The 18604-nt window shown below is 33.2% G+C and overlaps 2 protein-coding genes across 2 annotated transcripts; one reads left to right on the top strand and one right to left on the bottom strand.

Moving 5' to 3' along the window:
• Positions 1 to 6526: 6526 nt before the first annotated feature.
• LOC139864074 (uncharacterized) lies at positions 6527 to 7361 on the top strand. The gene is made up of 2 exons (XM_071852660.1): positions 6527 to 6628; positions 6930 to 7361. The coding sequence occupies exons 1-2, from the start codon at positions 6527 to 6529 to the stop codon at positions 7359 to 7361; spliced, it is 534 nt and encodes a 177-aa protein (XP_071708761.1).
• Positions 7362 to 9367: 2006 nt separating this feature from the next.
• LOC139864075 (uncharacterized) lies at positions 9368 to 15368 on the bottom strand. Its single transcript, XM_071852661.1, has 4 exons — positions 15092 to 15368; positions 14287 to 14689; positions 13395 to 13956; positions 9368 to 9502 (listed from the first exon to the last, which is right to left on the bottom strand). Exons 1-4 carry the CDS (start codon positions 15366 to 15368, stop codon positions 9368 to 9370), a joined length of 1377 nt encoding a protein of 458 aa, XP_071708762.1.
• Between the last annotated feature and the right edge of the window lie 3236 nt (positions 15369 to 18604).

Below are 18604 nucleotides of genomic sequence, written 5' to 3' on the forward strand. Positions count from 1 at the left end.
TAACTAAATCAAGTGTGATTAGATCAACACCTAGAGCTATTATTCACCACCTGGGTGATTTGGGTTGAGAGAGAATCGGAGGAGCTCACCAGATCTGAGTGTGTGTAACAAATGAGAGGCTTAACCTAAAATGAAGAACATAAGACTTTATATACCCCTGCTGTTGACTCACCCGTACGATTCATCCATCACACATACGAGTTGGCTTCATCAGCTGTACGGGTGATCACTCACTCGTGTCTTCTCATTTAGGTTGTAACTGTGACTTAGCTCAGTATCAACCGTGCGTATGAGCCTATCAGCCGTACGAGTGAGGCTTCACTCGGACGTCTGACTAAGTCTAACATAGTCAAACATCCAAATCTCGTTCCTGCAGTTCCTGTAACCACATACAAACACGGATAGTATAATAACGAACAATCATGGTGGCCTGTAAACTGTTGTACCTGCAATGGACGTGGGTAGATGTCTAGGGACTTGCATAAAATGCATCAACAGAAGGTTTGAGTTGTAAGGAAACGAAGGAGGTGAATTTATAAGAAAATCTCCGACAGAACAATTAAAATGGACGATCGCATTTAAAGCGGATCCTAATTCCCTTGATTACCGGAGAGTCAAATCTTATTAAGAAGATTTTCTTCAAATCCCTTGAAATCTGGGAATCAATCATATCTACGTCAAATGATAAGATGAATCTACACTTACTCATTTCACTCTTCTATGTTAGCTTCATTCGTACTCTTCATATAAATGGATTGTTTATCTAAATTATTCGCTGATAATAAAACTCTAATTTTCAGCCCGTATGCATCATGAAAACATACTTATTATCATTCACGAGCTTTCCACTCAAATTTCGGGACGAAATTTCTTTAACGGGTAGGTACTGTGACAACCCAGAAATTTCCAACCAAATTTAAACTTTAATCTTTATATGTTTCCGACACGATAAGCAATATTTGTTAAGTTAAATTTCAAGAATTTTAAACTATGTTCATACATTCATTCGACCTCGACCAAGTTCCAACGATTCATGAACCATTAAATGAATATGATTATATATGTATATGTGTATATATATATTATAACTTGAAACGTAAACAAAATATTAGATTAAATACTTTATATGATTGTATCTGTTTCAAAATGTTTATCAATGGAATTAGAAGATAAGATCAAATGATTGAATTATCAGATATATTCAATTATGATTACAAGTCTCTGTTGAAAAGCCCACGTTGATTTGAGAAATCTTTCTATTTTAACAATATTCAGAAAATGGTAAAGTGATTTATAAATAAGAACAAATTGTTAATCATTGAGAACTAGACAAAGGATAGTGGAAGATTGAATCTCATAAAGACTCGATTGATCTATTTAGTTTCAAACGTACAAAAACGTTTTCAGTTTAAAAAGAACTTTATTATTAAAACGTATATAACTTTTATAAATATCTAGAACCACTTTTGACAACTCATTACTTAACTAGTATGATAAAGATAACGATATTTATATTTTATTAAATATATATAATGATTTAAATTAATATTATATATATTTATACGCGTATTATACGTATTATGTAGTTTTATACTTTTACTATACTTAAACTTTACCTTTACTTTATTTTTACTTTACTTTAACTTTAACTTTAATAATTCACTTTAATAATTCATACTTTAATAATTCATACTTTAATAATTCACTTTAATAATTCATACTTTAATAATTCACTTTAATAATTCATACTTTAATAATTCACTTTAATAATTCATACTTTAATAATTCACTTTAATAATTCAAAAATCTATTATAAATAGAATTCAATAGGTTTCATTATTTCATAGAAACTTGAAAATATTTTTCTCTAAACTCTCTCAATCGATTTACATATATATATTTACTCCATATTATTTCAAGATATTATTAGTATACATAAATATTACGTCAGAGTACTGTCCGAGTGATTTCGAAATTGTTTTTCGAGTGGGATTGGATTAAGGAAATTATGGGTTATAGCTATAGAGGTGATTGGGTATGGTTCATGGGTATGCTCGCGAGGTCAATATAGTATTTATCATCTCCGTTGCGTCTACGTACCTTTCCTGCAATATTGAATCTCAATATTGATACGTGAGTACTCATAATTTAACTTTTACATACTAATAGTGTATCCCTGACTAGTGCTCGAGTATATAGGATTATGCATGTTTGTACTTTTGATATTGCCTTTAGTTAGGTTATGTTGAATCCTGAATTAGTTATATATGCGACTGAGATAAGGTATAAGATATGCATGTTGTTGGAAAGCTAGCGAAAAATTAAGAACTTTTCATTTAGATATCGAATGATTTCGATGAACGGATTTGAAGTTATAGTCCATCGAATTTTTGTATTATTATTAAAAATGATTATTATTATCATCGTTATTATCGTCGTTCCAGTTTTATCTTATTATTATTATTATTATTATTATTATTATTATTATCTTTATCAATAAAAGGATTTATCATTAAAAAAAATTATTATTTTTTTATTATTACTATCGTTATTATCGTTAAAGTTATAATTAGTATTATTATTATTATCCAATTATTATTATTATTATTATTATTATTATTATTATTATTATTATTATTATTATTATTATTATTATTGGTATTATTATTATTATTATTATTATTATTATTATTATTATTATTATCATTATTAATATATATATCATTATTTAAAAATGGTTATTGTTATTGTTAATATTATTATTACTATATTATCATTAAGATAATTATTAGTATTATCGTTAATAATGTTATAGTAACTATCATTATTAATATTAGTGTAATTAAAACAAATATTTGTAACACCTAATTATTTTGATTACTATTATTATCATTATTACGAACATGATATAAAAGTCGATTAAAAGCAATTAAACGAAACGATTAGGAAATAATGGGTAAGAGTATCATGATGAAATTAAAATATTATAAGATATTGATTTAGATAAAATTATCGTTCTTATTATTTTTATCATTACTATTATTATTAAAATTATCGTTAGTATTAAAACTATCATTTTAACAAAAATTATCATTTTAATAGAAATGTCATTGTTACTATAAAATATCATTATTATTATTATTTCAAATAGAATTATTATTTTAAAGATAATATTAAAAATTATCGTAAATATTAAAGTTATCATAATTAGAATTATCATTTTATCATAATGTCATCTTAGTAATTATAAATATTGATATTTTTATAATAATAATTATTATTACAAAATAATACAACTTTTACTTACTATCATTATAGATATTATTTTATCAAATAAATATTTGATACAAACATATTTTACTACGTGTAATAACTTACTTTAATAATACCTATCATATTATCTTTATAATATTAAATGAACCCTATAAATTTTATTACTTAATATATATAAAAATATATTTTATTATATAAATATAATATAAAATTTTATTTATTAATAAATAAATTATATTATTTACTCTAATAAATCTTTTAAAAATATTTAAAAATATAAAACGACGATATTTAAACTATATATTAATCATGTATAGATTTTTGGAAATTATTTTGAGTCAAATTTACTTTTGTTGACTTTTGCATATTAGTCTCGAGCATTAGGATTGTGGTACACTATGACTTGACCTAATTTGTTAGACAAATATTGACCAACACATAAATATATATAATTAATTTAGGTTCGTGAATCCGAGGCCAACCTTGCACTTGTTCAATGACGTTATATGTATTTTTACTACGAAATACAGTATGGTGAGTTTCATTTGCCTTTTTACCCTTTATATTTTTGGGACTGAGAATACATGCGCTTTTATAAATGTTTTGACGAAATAGACACAAGTAATTGAAACTACATTCTATGGTTGAATTATCGAAATCGAATATGCCCCTTTTTATTAAAGTCTGGTAATCTAAGAATTAGGGAACAGACACCCTAATTGACGCGAATCCTAAAGATAGATCTATTGGGCCTAACAAACCCCATCCAAAGTACCGGATGCTTTAGTACTTCGAAATTTATATCATGTCCGAAGGAGGATCCCGGAATGATAGGGGATATTCTTATATGTATCTAGTTAATGTCGGTTACCAGGTGTTCACCATATGAATGATTGTTTTTGTCTCTATGCATGGGACGTATATTTATGAGAACTGGAAATGAAATTCTTGTGGTCTATTAAAATGATGGAAATAAATGATTATGATAAACTAATGAACTCACCAACCTTTTGGTTGACACTTTAAAGCATGTTTATTCTCAGGTGTTAAAGAAATCTTCCACTGTGCATTTGCTCATTTTAAAGATATTACTTGGAGTCTTCAATAGCATATTTCGAAGAACGTTGCATTCGAGTCATTGAGTTCATCAAAGATTATTATTAAATCAATTTATAGTTGGATAGTGGATATTATGAAATGGTATGCATGCCTGTCAATTTTTGATGTAAAGAAAGATTGTCTTTTAAAAACGAATGCAATGTTTGTAAAATGTATCATATAGAGGTCAAATACCTCGCAATGTAATCAACTATTGTGAATCGTTTATAATGTATATGAACGGGTCCTTTCACGACAACCTTCATGATAGTGTTTTGAAGCTTCGTAGTGAGCTGGATGCGGTTCAAGAATCTCTAGACAAGAATCCTGGTTCTCAAGACATTCGTAAGCATGAAAGTCTTATTCTAAAGAAATATAATGATGCTATTTATGAAGAGGAGTGTTGTTTGAAACAAAAGGCTAAAGCGGAATGGCTTCGTGTTGGTGAAAATAACTCGAGATACTTTCATAATGTGGTTAAAGGGCGTAATCATAGAAGTAAAATTCATGCCATTAAAAATCACGATGGGGAGCTGGTAAAGGGACCTGATGTTTGTGGTATAATTACAGATCATTACATGAATTTTCTAGGCAAGCGTGATATGTGTAATACTATATTGAATCCAGAGTCTTTGTTCACAAAGCACATAGATGCCCAGAAAGCTACTACTATGGTCAGGGCTATTTCGACTGAAGAAGTTAAACAAGCAGTGATCAATATCAATGATTTAAAATCTCCAGGCTCAGATGGTTACTCCGCGGCGTTTTTCAAAAAAGCATGGGACATTATTGGTTATGATATTGTCAAAGCCGTAAAACATTTCTTCCAGAATGGTCGAATATTAAAGGAGCTAAATCACACTATCATCGGTTTAATTCCGAAGGTTCAAAACCCAACGATGGTGACAGAGTTTCGACCCATATCCTGTTGCAATGTTATTTACAAGTGCATTAGTAAAGTTATCACTAACAGGATTAAATCTAGCTTAGATGAAATTGTGAGTGATAATCAGTCTGCGTTCGTTCCTGGAAGAAGAATATCAGATAATATTCTCCTTACACGGGAATTAATGAAGGGATATCATCTGAATCGGGGTGTGCCGAGATGTGCCTTTAAAGTTGATATTCAGAAAGCATATGACACTGTTGATTGGGATTTTTTAAAGGCTTGTTTGATTGGATTTGGTTACCCATCGAAAATGATAGATTGGATTATGCTTTGTGTTACCACTACTTCATATTCTATAAGTATTAACGGCGATTTACACGGTTATTTTTCTGATAACAGTGGCCTTAGGCAAGGGGATCCATTGTCCCCTTATCTTTTTACGATGGTTATGGAGGTGTTATCCTTAATGTTGAAAAGAAGAGCTTCAAGTAGTGATGAATTTCGTTTACATCCTAAATGTGACAAATTGAAAATTATTAACCTCTATTTTGCTGATGACCTCTTCCTATTTGCAGCGGCTGATATTAGCTCAGTGTTGATTATTTGGGATGCTTTAGAGGAAATTAAGTGTACCTCGGGCTTGGCTCCAAGTCTCCCGAAAAGTACAGTTTTTTTCTCTAATGTATTGCATGCTTTAAAAGAAGCATTACTTGATATTCTTACGTTTGAAGAGGGTCAGTTACCTATTAGATACTTGGGTGTTCCTCTTGTTTCATCTCGTCTATTATATCAAGACTTTAAGATTCTTGTTGAGCGTGTTAAACGGAAAATTGAAGACTGGAAAAATAAGTTTCTTTCCTTTGTTGGGCGAGTTCAACTTATTGTTTCGGTTCTTACAACGATGCATGTTTATTGGGCTTCAATTTTTATTCTTCCGAAAGCTATCATTAAAGATATCGAGAAACTATTGTGTGGGTTTCTAAGGTGCCAAGGTGAAATGAAGAAGGGAAAAACAAAGGTTAAATGGGATGACATCTGTCTCCTGAAGGAAGAAGGGGTCTTGGAATTAAACGTTTAAAATATTGGAATGTGGCGCTTATTTCTACACATATATGGAGTATTATTACCCATAAGGAATCCTTATGGGTCAAATGGGTGCATGCCCATCACCTTTAGAATCATTCTTTTTGGGATGCTCCAATCAAACCGGATACAAGCTGGAGTTGGCGAAAGTTCCTAAACTGTAGAGAGACAATCCATAGGTATATGGTTTATTACATTGGAGATGGGATGATAGCTTTGGCTTGGTTCGACAAATGGTCAAATGTTGGCCCGTTGGTTGATTTTGTTTCGTGGCGTGACATAAATGTAGCAGGTTTTAATCGCTAAGCTCGTGTGAGAGATTTGGTTGAGGGTGATAGCTGGAAATGGCCTGCAACGTGGCTATCTAAGTACCCACAGTTAGAGACAATCTCGATTCCAAATTTTTGTGATGACGTGGACCGATTACAGTGGCAAAATAATGAAGGAAATGCTCGACATTTTTCTGTTAGCACTGCATACGAATCAATTCGGCCAGCTGCTAATATAGTCCCATGGTTCGATGTTGTTTGGTATTCGAATAGTCGTCCTAGACATTAATTTTGTCCTATGGCTTCTAATGAAACAGAAACTCAAAACCCAAGACAAACTTAAAGATTGGGAAGTTCAAAATGTGCAGATCCTTGTTTGCCCCTTATGTTCGGAGTGTCAAGATTCTCACCCTCATCTTTTCTTCGAATGTAATTACTCATCAACGTTTTGGAACTATGCACTTCAGTATATGCTAATATCTAATAGTTACGAATGGGCGGTGGTGGCTAGTGACATTGTGGGTCGTAGATCGGACAAGAGTGCAGCTTCTTTGGTAGCCAAGTTATTATTTGCCGTTGCAGTTTATTTCATTTGGCAAGAAAAAAACTCGAGGTTATTTAACTCAAAAAGACGTTATGCGAAGGATTTGTTTGGTGTTATCTATTCTTCAGTTAGGCTAAAACTATTGCCTGTGCGTTTTAAGGAGTCACGTCAAATTGAGCAGCTAAGAATCGCTTGGAAGCTATGAGGATTCGGCTTCATTCTTTTGGTTGTTTCCTTTTGTATGCCTTTGTTTAGGCTGGTTTTGTTGCTTGGCTTTAGTTCTCGTCTAAAGCAATTGTGCTTCATTGATTGTAAATTATTCTTTTATTATTTTTAATAAAAGTTCATCGGGGTAACTCTTTACTCAAAAAAATGTGTTATACTGCCTCCGACACAACAAGTGTCGAGTATCTATTTATGAAAATGAACATTTTTTTAACTTTGACTTTAAATTGCTTTGTTTGTATTAATATAATAATTGATAAAATTTATTATATTGATAAAAATACATTTAAAATCAAATTCATTCATATAAATTAAAACATCTATAAAATAAATAAAAATATTTAAAGTAATAATTTTGTTTCAAAAAAAAAAAAAAGAAAAAAAAAATAGAACATTTGTAATACAGTTGAGATAAAGTCTCATTCAAAATTTGACTTGCAATTATTTGACTTGCGCAATTGCAGTGTATGACTTGTAAATTCTTAAACGTTGACAAAATGATGACATGCGAATCTAGTGTATAGTGATTTGAAAACTTTTCTTGGTCTCCAAGTTACGCGCGTGCGCAGTTTGAATTTATTAATTTAATTAATACTTTATTATAATTTAATAAATATAAATAAGTAGTAGTAAAAACAAATCATATAGGGTAAACTTTTTAACGCGTTTATATCAAATACAGCTGCTCAAAACATATTCCAATCTAGCTACAATCTAACTTTTAGTTGTCAAATTACCAAACCGTGAATAACTTTCTATACATTTTATAATAAATATATTATAAATATATAATATAATATAATATATAATATAATATAATAACCATAACCATTGACTAATATAAACTAACTGAAAGTAAGACAAATATATTCTTTGACTCCACACTTTTTACCAACCTCATGTATTGCAAACTTGGACACTCAATTTTGGACTTGACTAGTTTACCCTTTGAAACCTAAGTTTGTATCAATGACAATTACTATAAAACTATAAATAAAAATATACATATAATATGCCTAAATTTGTAACAATGGCAATTACTATAAAACTATTAAATAAAAACATACATATCATAGGCCTAAATCCGAACATTATCTATATTCATTTGGAAATATCAAAGAATATATTATATCGCCAAATTATACATAATGATACGCATAATAATCCGTCTCAAACCGATATTAACAAAGTAGCGACCGACTAGGATCTTACCCGGCACGGTCCATCTCGGAAGAAGGGCTACTCCCCGACATTATCCGTCATCATGTAGCCAGTCAAGATAACTATAACCGTGAAGAAACACTTGGAACAAGTAGAAAGCAAAACCTTCCCGGATTAGACTGAGAACTCCGTGACACCTTAGGCGGAACCGACATGCTAATGGTACCGTCACCACTTCTCGATTCGGTATTTCAACTAGGCATACATATACCCTCCCGGGACAAGCACGCCGTCCCGGAGAAAGTGCGCTGTCCCGGAATAGACACGTCATCCCGGAACAAACATACAAACAAGTTGCATGTCCACGTCAGCCCATGAATCTAGGAAAGTTTGTTAGGATCTGCTCGATTATTCCCATGAAAAGGACAGGTGCCACGTCACCCCTCGGGATTGGCAAAGTTTGTTACAACCATGAAAGGGACATGTGTCACGTCATCATTCCCTCGCAAACACCTATAAATACGATGACAAGATAATTCATTCACACAACACTGGATGCATTAATGTTACTCTGCCCAAATCAACTAAGGTAGCATTACTCCAGTCGTTAACTCAATTCCGATCATCGCTCCGATCATCGTCGGAGCTAATCTTCACTCTAAGATATTAACTTATTCGATTCCGATCGAATAAGGTTAATTCAATCGATTATTTTACGCCCTTGAAATCCAGATTTCAAATCGGGATTTGCACAATTATTGGAGTTAAAACATTCGACTTACTCTTTTTCCCCTAATCAAGCACTCAAGCCCGAAATTTATCACTCTAGTCGATTTTGGTTTGATCAATACAGAATAACATAGACATGTACTTTAACAACTGCATATCGATAACTTGCAACAAATTGAAAACGAAAAACTGAATATCGACAGTAGAAACCGAACGGTAAAACATGAACCACTATATACAGTAGAGATCAAATTAAGGCCAATTTAGATGGAGACAAAATATCAAGTTTAGCCTATTCCAACTTTGTGGTTCACGAGGAGAATATAAAAATCAAGATTGATTGGTCATTACTGTTATTCAAGAGATGTCTTTTAATTAAAAATTGATCGTCAACCTGATGTTTTTGAATTGTGTATCATTAAGAATAGCAGATGAGTTTCATGTACTTTTTTAAAACCCTGACTGTTTCTATAATTTCAAATTATGTATTTCATGATTAATTTAACAGTTTTTTATTGAATCTTGACGGAGTTAGATGTGATCAAATCTGTAACATCTATGAAAGCTTCCTCAAAACTACAGAATTGGTTATGTGAGAAGCCCTACTAGTGTAGCAATTTCTCCCAAATAGTGTTAGCTCGGGAGGGATATGTTATTTTGTTTCCACGACATCATTACAGTTAATGTGTACTTAAATATATAACTTTTTTTTTTTTTTTTTAACTTTTAGCAATTTAAACCATTAATAAGTAAAACAACTTATTCATATATCAAGTTAGCTTTGAGAAAGGTAGACAAATTAAGTTGGCATAGTGATTTATAAAATGATATTCCCACTAGAAGGAGTTTCAAATAAAAACCTCACTAGTAGTCAAGGTTGTAAAAGTCACGAGTCGGGGACGTATCGGTCGAGACCTAAAAAGGACGCGTCAGCCGAGTCGGGGACGCATCGGTCGTTGACCAACGTTGACTTTATTGATAATTTCTTAAATATATATTTATATATGTATAAAATAGTTGATTCTGTACCATAAATTTCTTAAATAAGAACTTGATTTTAAATACAATCAAACTTCAAACTTAATTAATGTTACTGAGTACATAATCAGTAAGGACACAAAGAAAAGAGCGGCCCAAAAATGAAAACAAACCCTAATTTTAAAACATATCACATCTTGACGAAAATTTGAATGATTTTGACCGTTTTTGACCAACTTTAACCGTCTTTGACCGAACTTTTAGCTTTGACCGTCTTTTGAGTCGTTTTCAGAAAAGATGGGACGGAGAACCCAAAAAACGACACATCGACCGACGCGTCGTCCAAGTCGGCCGACTTTTACAACACTGCTAGTAGTACATCTTAGAGTGGTCACGGGTTCAGATGCGTAGATAGGGGAATGTATGTAGATGTTTTGTCACCTCCAACTCTTTAAATATGTCTATTATAGAGTATTAAAAACTTATAAATTAATGGTCAACATCCCCTAATTATAATTTCTAATATCCCCTAATTTTTATATCGATATTTACTTTTCCAGAAATAACACCCTTATCCGGCTTCGCCTCTGCACGGGTTAATTTAGTAAGTGTATATCTAATTAAAAATGCTCTCCTTCCGTAATAATCGAACATTAAAAATTTTATGTGTACATTTAATTCGTTTTAAAGGTAGACAGTTAATTGATAAGTAAAATTGATGATCTATAATCTATATTAATAAGTAAAATTGATTGTTGATCTAATATACACGAGATATACTTGTTTGCCATTAGTATTCCGTGCGATAACACAGTTTAGTGGCCGGCGGGGGAACCAAATCCATGTCTTAAAACCATGGGTGGCAAAAAGTTTCAAATTGTCTTACTAAACTGTATTTAAAACGATATTAACATGTGCAAATAGATGAATTATATATAGGCAAATTGTGAGTCGGACGTTGATGAATAAAACTTTATTAGTAGTCTTCGACTCACCACGTAGATTGTTTAGTATTGATCGATGATCGATCTCGTTAACTAACTTAACCCTTATTTTCAATATTTTGGAAGCTGGAGCTTTCGAATGTTGATATTGGTTGCTATTTTGGAAGACAATAAAGACTGAAAACGAAATGGGAGGAAGCTATTAATGGAAATATCTGTTTTAGTTAAGGTGTGAGTTCATATCCGAATAGATATCTTTTTCCTAATCTATCTTTATCAAAAACCTTCAAGTTAGGTCTTTTAAATTTTCAGGTTGTCGAAGAGGTTGTGTCATCATCAATGTTATATATAATAAAAATGAGTAACGATTAAGTTCATATAGTACGTTACCACATCACATGTTTATTATGTGAATACAACTTTAAGTGATAGAATTTTAGTTTTTTGTTATTGTGGTGACATAGGAACATGTCAACCACTCTCTCAATGGAGAGACAATTCTCTTTGTTTCGACATATGTATCCGAATTACTTTCATTCTATTACGAATGTCTTTTTGACTCAAGCTGTCTCAAATCTGTTGTCCACAAACAAAAAATACATAAATTAAAGAAAAGTGATCGTCAAATGTACTTTTTGTTAAATTTTCAGATTTACCTGCTATTTTTATACGTATATTTTTGTATTATATGTATAAACAAAGAGACACAAAAGAACTTGATTACATTATTTTTTATCTAATTACGAAAATAAAAAATTAATTTAAGACATTTTAAAAATAAATAGTGAACAATAAAAGTAAAACAGAAAGAGCACTATTATTAATTTTTCAGATTTACCTGCTATTTTTATACATATCTTTTTGTATTATATGTATAACAGAGACACACAAAAGAACTTGATTACATTATTTTTTTATCTAATTATGAAAATAAAAAAATTAATATAAGACATTTTAAAAATAAATAGTGAACAATAAAAGTAAAACAGAAAGAGCACTATTATTATAAGTGTCTATTTTTTCTATTAGCCATCTAGAAAAAAAACTAGTGAAATGACCCGTAGAATCAAAGGTTTGTTTAAGCGAAACAGTTTAATGATATGTGTTTAGGTATTAAGTGAACGTAAATGCTAAAGTCATTTAGTTTAATGGCCCGTGGAACTACATAGTCCGACTAAGAAACTCGTCAGCTGAACATTTCATCAAACACCTAAATTGCATATTGATGCGTGATTATGACTTTAAAAACGCAATTTAGAACAAGCTTTCTTCACTTAAACAGATCTGAACACAAACCCCCAAATTGTAACAGCAACAACCCCAAAACAGAGTATAAAACTCTAAAATAAGAACACAAAGGATAGAGAATCTAAACCCTTAATTGATAAAGATACCACCACAATGTTTGATAAAGTAACACCACAAACACTGATAAAGAAAACCACTCTTAGCCACCGGAATCAAAGATTCGTAAAGACACAGAGATTTTGTAAATAGATAAGCTCTATCAAACTTTTCATTCAATCATCAACCAAGTTTTACAATTACAAGAGCTCTCTATTTATAGAAGAAGCTTAACAGCTATTTTCTAAATAAGACAAAAACATAAAAAGGAAATGGAGACAAAAAAAGACAAACAATTACAAATTAGCCAATAAGAATAAAGGACACAATCTGCGAAAAGCCTGCCATTTGTTAGTGCTCCTTCCCATGATAAAAGCATCCAATGATAAATGGGAATCTTCCTTGGACAGCTAACATTCTTCTAGAACAGCCACACACGTGTTAAGCACATGACCTGACCGGTTTATTGAAAAGCATAAGTAAACTTTGAATTGTATCAGCAAGTTGGCCCCTTAAAAGAAAAACAACGTCGCCTGCTGGTTGAACTAAGTTTCCTGTGCTGGTTGAGCTTAAAATTCTTCAGCTGGTTGAACTAGCTGGTTTGTCTAAGTATAACTTTGCTGGCTCGATTTGCTGGTTACCCGGCTGAGTGAATTAAAGCTTTACTGACTAAACTAAAGCTCATTTGCTGGTCTGGCTAGCTGGTTCTTCTTAATTGCTGGCTTGCCTTCAACTATCAAAACTTTATTCTTGAAAACATAACTACTTCAGTTTAAGGACTGAAGTAGGGTAACCCCTGAGCTTGTTGAACCAGCTCCAAAAACACTTAAATGATATGAAAGAGATGGCAACACGACCATTGCTTGAGCAGATTCGAGTGTGACATCATTTGAGCTTGTTCTAGTTGTGTTGCTGGTTTCATTGCTCAGCTCACCCGTATCATCCTCCCCCTCTAAAAAGGAACTTGACCTCAAGTTCTCGAGGTTGTCATCTTCCAAGTAAGGCATCAGATCACCAACATTAAAAGTGCTAGACACAGCAGTATCACCAGGCAGCTCGACCTTGTAAGCATTATCACCAACTTTTTCCAACACTTTAAATGGGCCCTCAGCTCTTGGCATCAGCTTGTTCTTCCTTCTTGATGGGAACTTTTCCTTCCTTAGATGAATCCAAACAAGATCACCAGGAATAAAAGTGGGCTGCTTTCTATGCTGGTTAGCTTTAGCCTTGTATTGCTGGTTGGTCTTCTCAATTTTAGCTTTCACCTTCTCATACAGCTTCTTCATTTCTTTTGCCTTTGCTACTGCCTCAACACTTGCCTTAGGCTCAATTGCAAAAGGAACCAAATCAATGGGAGTGAGTGGATTTGCGCCATAACAGATTTCAAATGGTAATTTTCCAGTAGAGTAATTAGGTGCTCTGTTGAAAGCAAATTCAACATGTGCAAGCTTCAAATCCCACTCCTTTAAACTTTTCTTCACAAGTGTTCTCAGCAGCATTCTCACAGTTCTATTAGTAACTTCGGTTTGGCCATCAGTTTGGGGATGGTGAGAAGTGCTGAATAAAAGCTTAGTACCAAGCAGCTTCCATAATGTCTTCCAAAAATAGCTTAAAAACTTTGTATCTCGATCAGACACAATGCTTTTGGGAACTCCATGAAGACGAACAATCTCTTTAAAGAACAAGGATGCAATAATAGTAGCATCATTGGTTTTGTTGCAGGCTATGAAATGAGCCATCTTTGAAAACCTGTCAACAATAACCATAATAGAATCTTTGCCTCGCTGAGTTCTTGGCAATGCAACAATAAAGTTCATGCTTAAATCTTCCCATGGCTGGTTGGGAATAGGAAGAGGAGTATACAAACCCTTATGAAATGCTGACTTAGCTTGAAAGCATGTAGCACAGCGATTAATCACAGCTTTGACATCTTTATCCATACATGGCCAGTAGAAGTGTTCACTTAGGATATCCAATGTCTTGTTAATCCCAAAATGACCAGCTAAACCACCTCCATGTGCTTCTCTAATCAGCAACTCCCTGATTGAATCTTTTGGGATGCACAATCTGCTGCCCTTGAATAGAAAACCATCTTGCTCAACATAATCTTTTTTGGTCTCAGCAGGAGAACATTTCAAAATAGGAGCAAAGTCTGGATCAGCTTCATATAACTCCTTAACAAATGAAAATCCAAGAACTCTAGCTTCCAGAATTGACAACAAAGAATATCTTCTTGAAAGAGCATCAGCAACAACATTAGAAGTACCAACCTTGTGTTTAGACACAAAGGAGTACATATGCAAGAATTCAACCCATTTTGCATGCCTTGGATTTAATTTGTGCTGCCCATTAATGTATTTTAATGCTTCATGATCAGAAAAGAGAACAAACTGCCTTGGCTTCAAATAATGTGACCAATGATCAACAACTCGAATGATGGCATAAAACTCTTTATCATAAGTGCTATAATTCAGCTTTGACCCATTTAGCTTTTCACTGAAATAAGCTACTGGTCTTTTTCCTTGCACTAGCACAGCTCCAATGCCAACACCACTTGCATCACATTCAAGTTCAAATAGCATATCAAAATTAGGTAAAGCAAGTATAGGTGCTGAACTTAGCTTTTCTTTCAATGATTCAAATGCTAATTGAGCAGAATTAGACCATTCGAACACCCCTTTCCTCATACAATCAGTAATTGGAGCAACAAGTGTGGAGAAGTCTTTAATAAATCTTCTATAAAATGAAGCTAAACCATGAAAACTTCTGACTTCGGTGATGAAAGAAGGACTAGGCCATGATCTGATTGCTTCCACCTTAGATGGATCCATTTAAATACCTTCTTCAGAAACCACATATCCAAGAAACACTACTTTGCTGACAAAGAAATTACACTTCTCCAACTTTGCATATAATTGATTCTGCCTTAACAGCTCAAATACTTTCCTCAAATGATCCAAGTGTTCTTCTTTAGTTTTCGAGTACACTAGGATGTCATCAAAGTAAACAACTACAAACTGACCAATAAGTGGCCTGTGCACTTCATTCATAAGCCTCATGAATGTGTTGCGTGCATTAGATAACCCAAAAGGCATAACCAACCACTCGAATAATCCACTTTGATCTTGAAAGCTTTCTTCCATTCATCTCCTTCTTTCATTCGAATCTGATGTTACCCACTTCTAAGATCAACTTTGGAGAATACACAAGAACTATGCAGCTCATCTAGCATATCATCTAATCTAGGTATGGGATACCTATACTTGATGGTGATGTTGTTAATAGCCCTACTGTCTACACACATTCTCATAGAACCATCTTTCTTTGGAACCAGCAAAGCTGAAACTGGACAAGGACTCATGATGGTTCTAACATACCCCTTTACAACCAGCTCATTAACTCGCTTTTCTAATTCTTTTGCTTCATGAGGAGAACATCAATAAGCTGCCTTGTTAGGAAGAACAGATCCAGGTACAAGATCAATTTGATGTTCAATACCCCTGATTGGTGGCAACTCAGTAGGAAACACATCAGCAAATTCAAATAACAATGGCTTTACCCTATCTGGTATTTCATCATGCTAGTTCAACTCATCACTTTCAACCATCAGCAATAAATAAGCACCAGCACCACCCTTTAACTCAGTATCAACTTCATCTTGAGTCATAAACAAAGCTTTATCATTCTTAACAGTAGGATCAGTTCTAGGTATTTCACTAGGCTTTAAAGAAGTGAGGGTGATCTTCTTTCCATTCACATACATTGAATAAGTATTTTGGTGTCCATTATGATAGACATACTTATCAAATAACCAAGGTCTACCAAGCAGCAAATGACAAGCATCCATAGGAATAACATCACAAGTAATCTCATCTTGATAAACAGTACCAATAGAAAATGGAAAAGTAACTTGGCGAGTAACCTTTACCTCGCTGACTTGGTTAAGCCATTGAAGTTTGTGTGGATGAGGATGCTTCTTTGTAACCAGCTCAAGTTTTTCCACCATGTGAGTATATGCTGCGTTTGCACAGCTGCCCCCATCAACAATCAGGCTACACACTTTGCCTTTGACTGTGCATCTTGAATGAAAGATGTTTTCACGCTGGCTCTTATCTTCAATAGTTTCAACTGAGTGCATTACCCTTCGAATCATTAGAAACTCTCCAATATCAGCAGCAACAAACTCTTCACTATCAGATTCATCATATGCTGGTTCAGTTTCAAAACCCCCTTCCAAATCTTCAAACTCCTTTAGTGTAAGAACACGCTGGTTAGGACATTGAGCTTGAAAATGCCCAAATCCATGGTACTTGAAGCATTTCCTCCTATCATCTTTAGGACCAGCTACAACCTGCTCTTTGCCTTTAGATACTTTGGATGCTGCCTCGTTATGCCTAGGCAGCATAGATGATTGACCCTTCATAGGCAGCACAGCTGGCTTGGAATACGACTTAAAATTAATTTTCTTCTTTACTTGTTTCTCTACTTGAATAGCCAGCTTGCAAGCACTCTCAAAAGTCCATAGAGGCTACATTTCAACTTGATCAGCAATAGAAACATTTAAGCCTCCAATGAATCTTGCTATAGTGTATTCTTCAGCTTCTTTAACATTTGTACGAATCTTGAGCTTCTCAAACTCTCTGATGTAATCAACAACATTCATGTTGCCTTGCTTGAGTGTATTCATCTGGATATACAGCTCTTGCTTGTAAGCTTGAGGAATAAACCTCTTTTGCATACACTCTTTTAACTTGGACCAGGTTTTGATTATTTTCTTCCCTTCATATTGCCTTTCTTTTTTTAGATTATCATACCACATTGAAGCATACTTCTTTAATCTGATTACAGCAACTTTAAAGGCGTTTTTATCATCATAGCCTTTAACCTCCATAATTCTATCCATGGCCTGAACCCATTCAAAGTAATCTTCAGGATTAGAGGACCCTTCAAAATCAGGTGGATCTATCTTGATATCTTTCAAATCATCAGCTTTTTTCCTATGCCTTCTTCTTCTTTGTGAAGAAGCATGAGATCCATCAGTAGATCCATGGCTACCATCCTCAGATTCAGTACTAGAAGACACAATAGTTGTATCTCCATTTTCAGATCTAATTTTATTTCTTCTTGGAACACCATCTTCCAACAAGTTAACCATTCTTTCCATCTGATGTTGTAGAGCTTCAATAGCTCTATCTCTTCTAAGATTATGAGCTTCTTCAAGAGTCATATTCCTTGGAATATCAGCCATTTCAAATATCAGATCTGAAGTAGACCTTCAGCAACAAATAGAAACCCAGATCTGAAATAAAGCTTAACAGATCTAAAACAGAGTATGAACTGAAACAACACAAAAAAAAATGATAAGAAAGCTTCGATTGAACAACCTAAGCTCTGATACCACTTTGATGGGTGATTATGACTTTAAAAACGCAATTTAGAACAAGCTTTCTTCACTTAAACAGATCAGAACACAAACCCCCAAATTGTAACAGCAGCAACCCCAAAACAGAGTATAAAACTCTAAAATAAGAACACAAAGGATAGAGAATCTAAACCCTTAATTGATAAAGATACCACCACAATTAGAGATCTAGAAACACTCCAAATCTTCAACTACAGCTGATAAAGATTCCACCACAACTATAATATCAGATATGAAGATTTGGATTTCACCACAATGTTTGATAAAGTAACACCACAAACACTGATAAAGAAACCACTCTTAGCCACCGGAATCAAAGATTCGTAAAGACACAGAGATTTTGTAAATAGATAAGCTCTATCAAACTTTTCATTCAATCATCAACCAAGTTTTACAATTACAAGAGCTCTCTATTTATAGAAGAAGCTTAACAGCTATTTTCTAAATAAGACAAAAACATAAAAAGGAAATGGAGACAAAAAAAGACAAACAATTACAAATTAGCCAATAAGAATAAAGGACACAATCTGCGAAAAGCCTGCCATTTGTTAGTGCTCCTTCCCATTATAAAAGCATCCAATGATAAATGGAAATCTTTCTTGGACAGCTAACATTCTTCTAGAACAGCCACACACGTGTTAAGCA

The sequence above is a fragment of the Rutidosis leptorrhynchoides genome, chromosome 8 (assembly GCF_046630445.1).
Source record: "Rutidosis leptorrhynchoides isolate AG116_Rl617_1_P2 chromosome 8, CSIRO_AGI_Rlap_v1, whole genome shotgun sequence".
NCBI lineage: Eukaryota > Viridiplantae > Streptophyta > Magnoliopsida > Asterales > Asteraceae > Rutidosis > Rutidosis leptorrhynchoides.

Coding starts and splice junctions, on each gene's coding strand:
- LOC139864074 (XM_071852660.1), top strand. CDS start 6,527: ATGGTTTATTACATTGGAGATGGGATGATAGCTTTGGCTTGGTTCGAC. Junction 6,629..6,929: donor TTTCGTGGCGTGACATAAAT/GTAGCAGGTTTT, acceptor CTAATGAAACAG/AAACTCAAAACCCAAGACAA.
- LOC139864075 (XM_071852661.1), bottom strand. CDS start 15,368: ATGGATCCATCTAAGGTGGAAGCAATCAGATCATGGCCTAGTCCTTCT. Junction 14,690..15,091: donor TGAACTTGAATGTGATGCAA/GTGGTGTTGGCA, acceptor AAGCTGATCCAG/ACTTTGCTCCTATTTTGAAA. Junction 9,503..13,394: donor TCGAATCTGCTCAAGCAATG/GTCGTGTTGCCA, acceptor TACTGTATATAG/TGGTTCATGTTTTACCGTTC.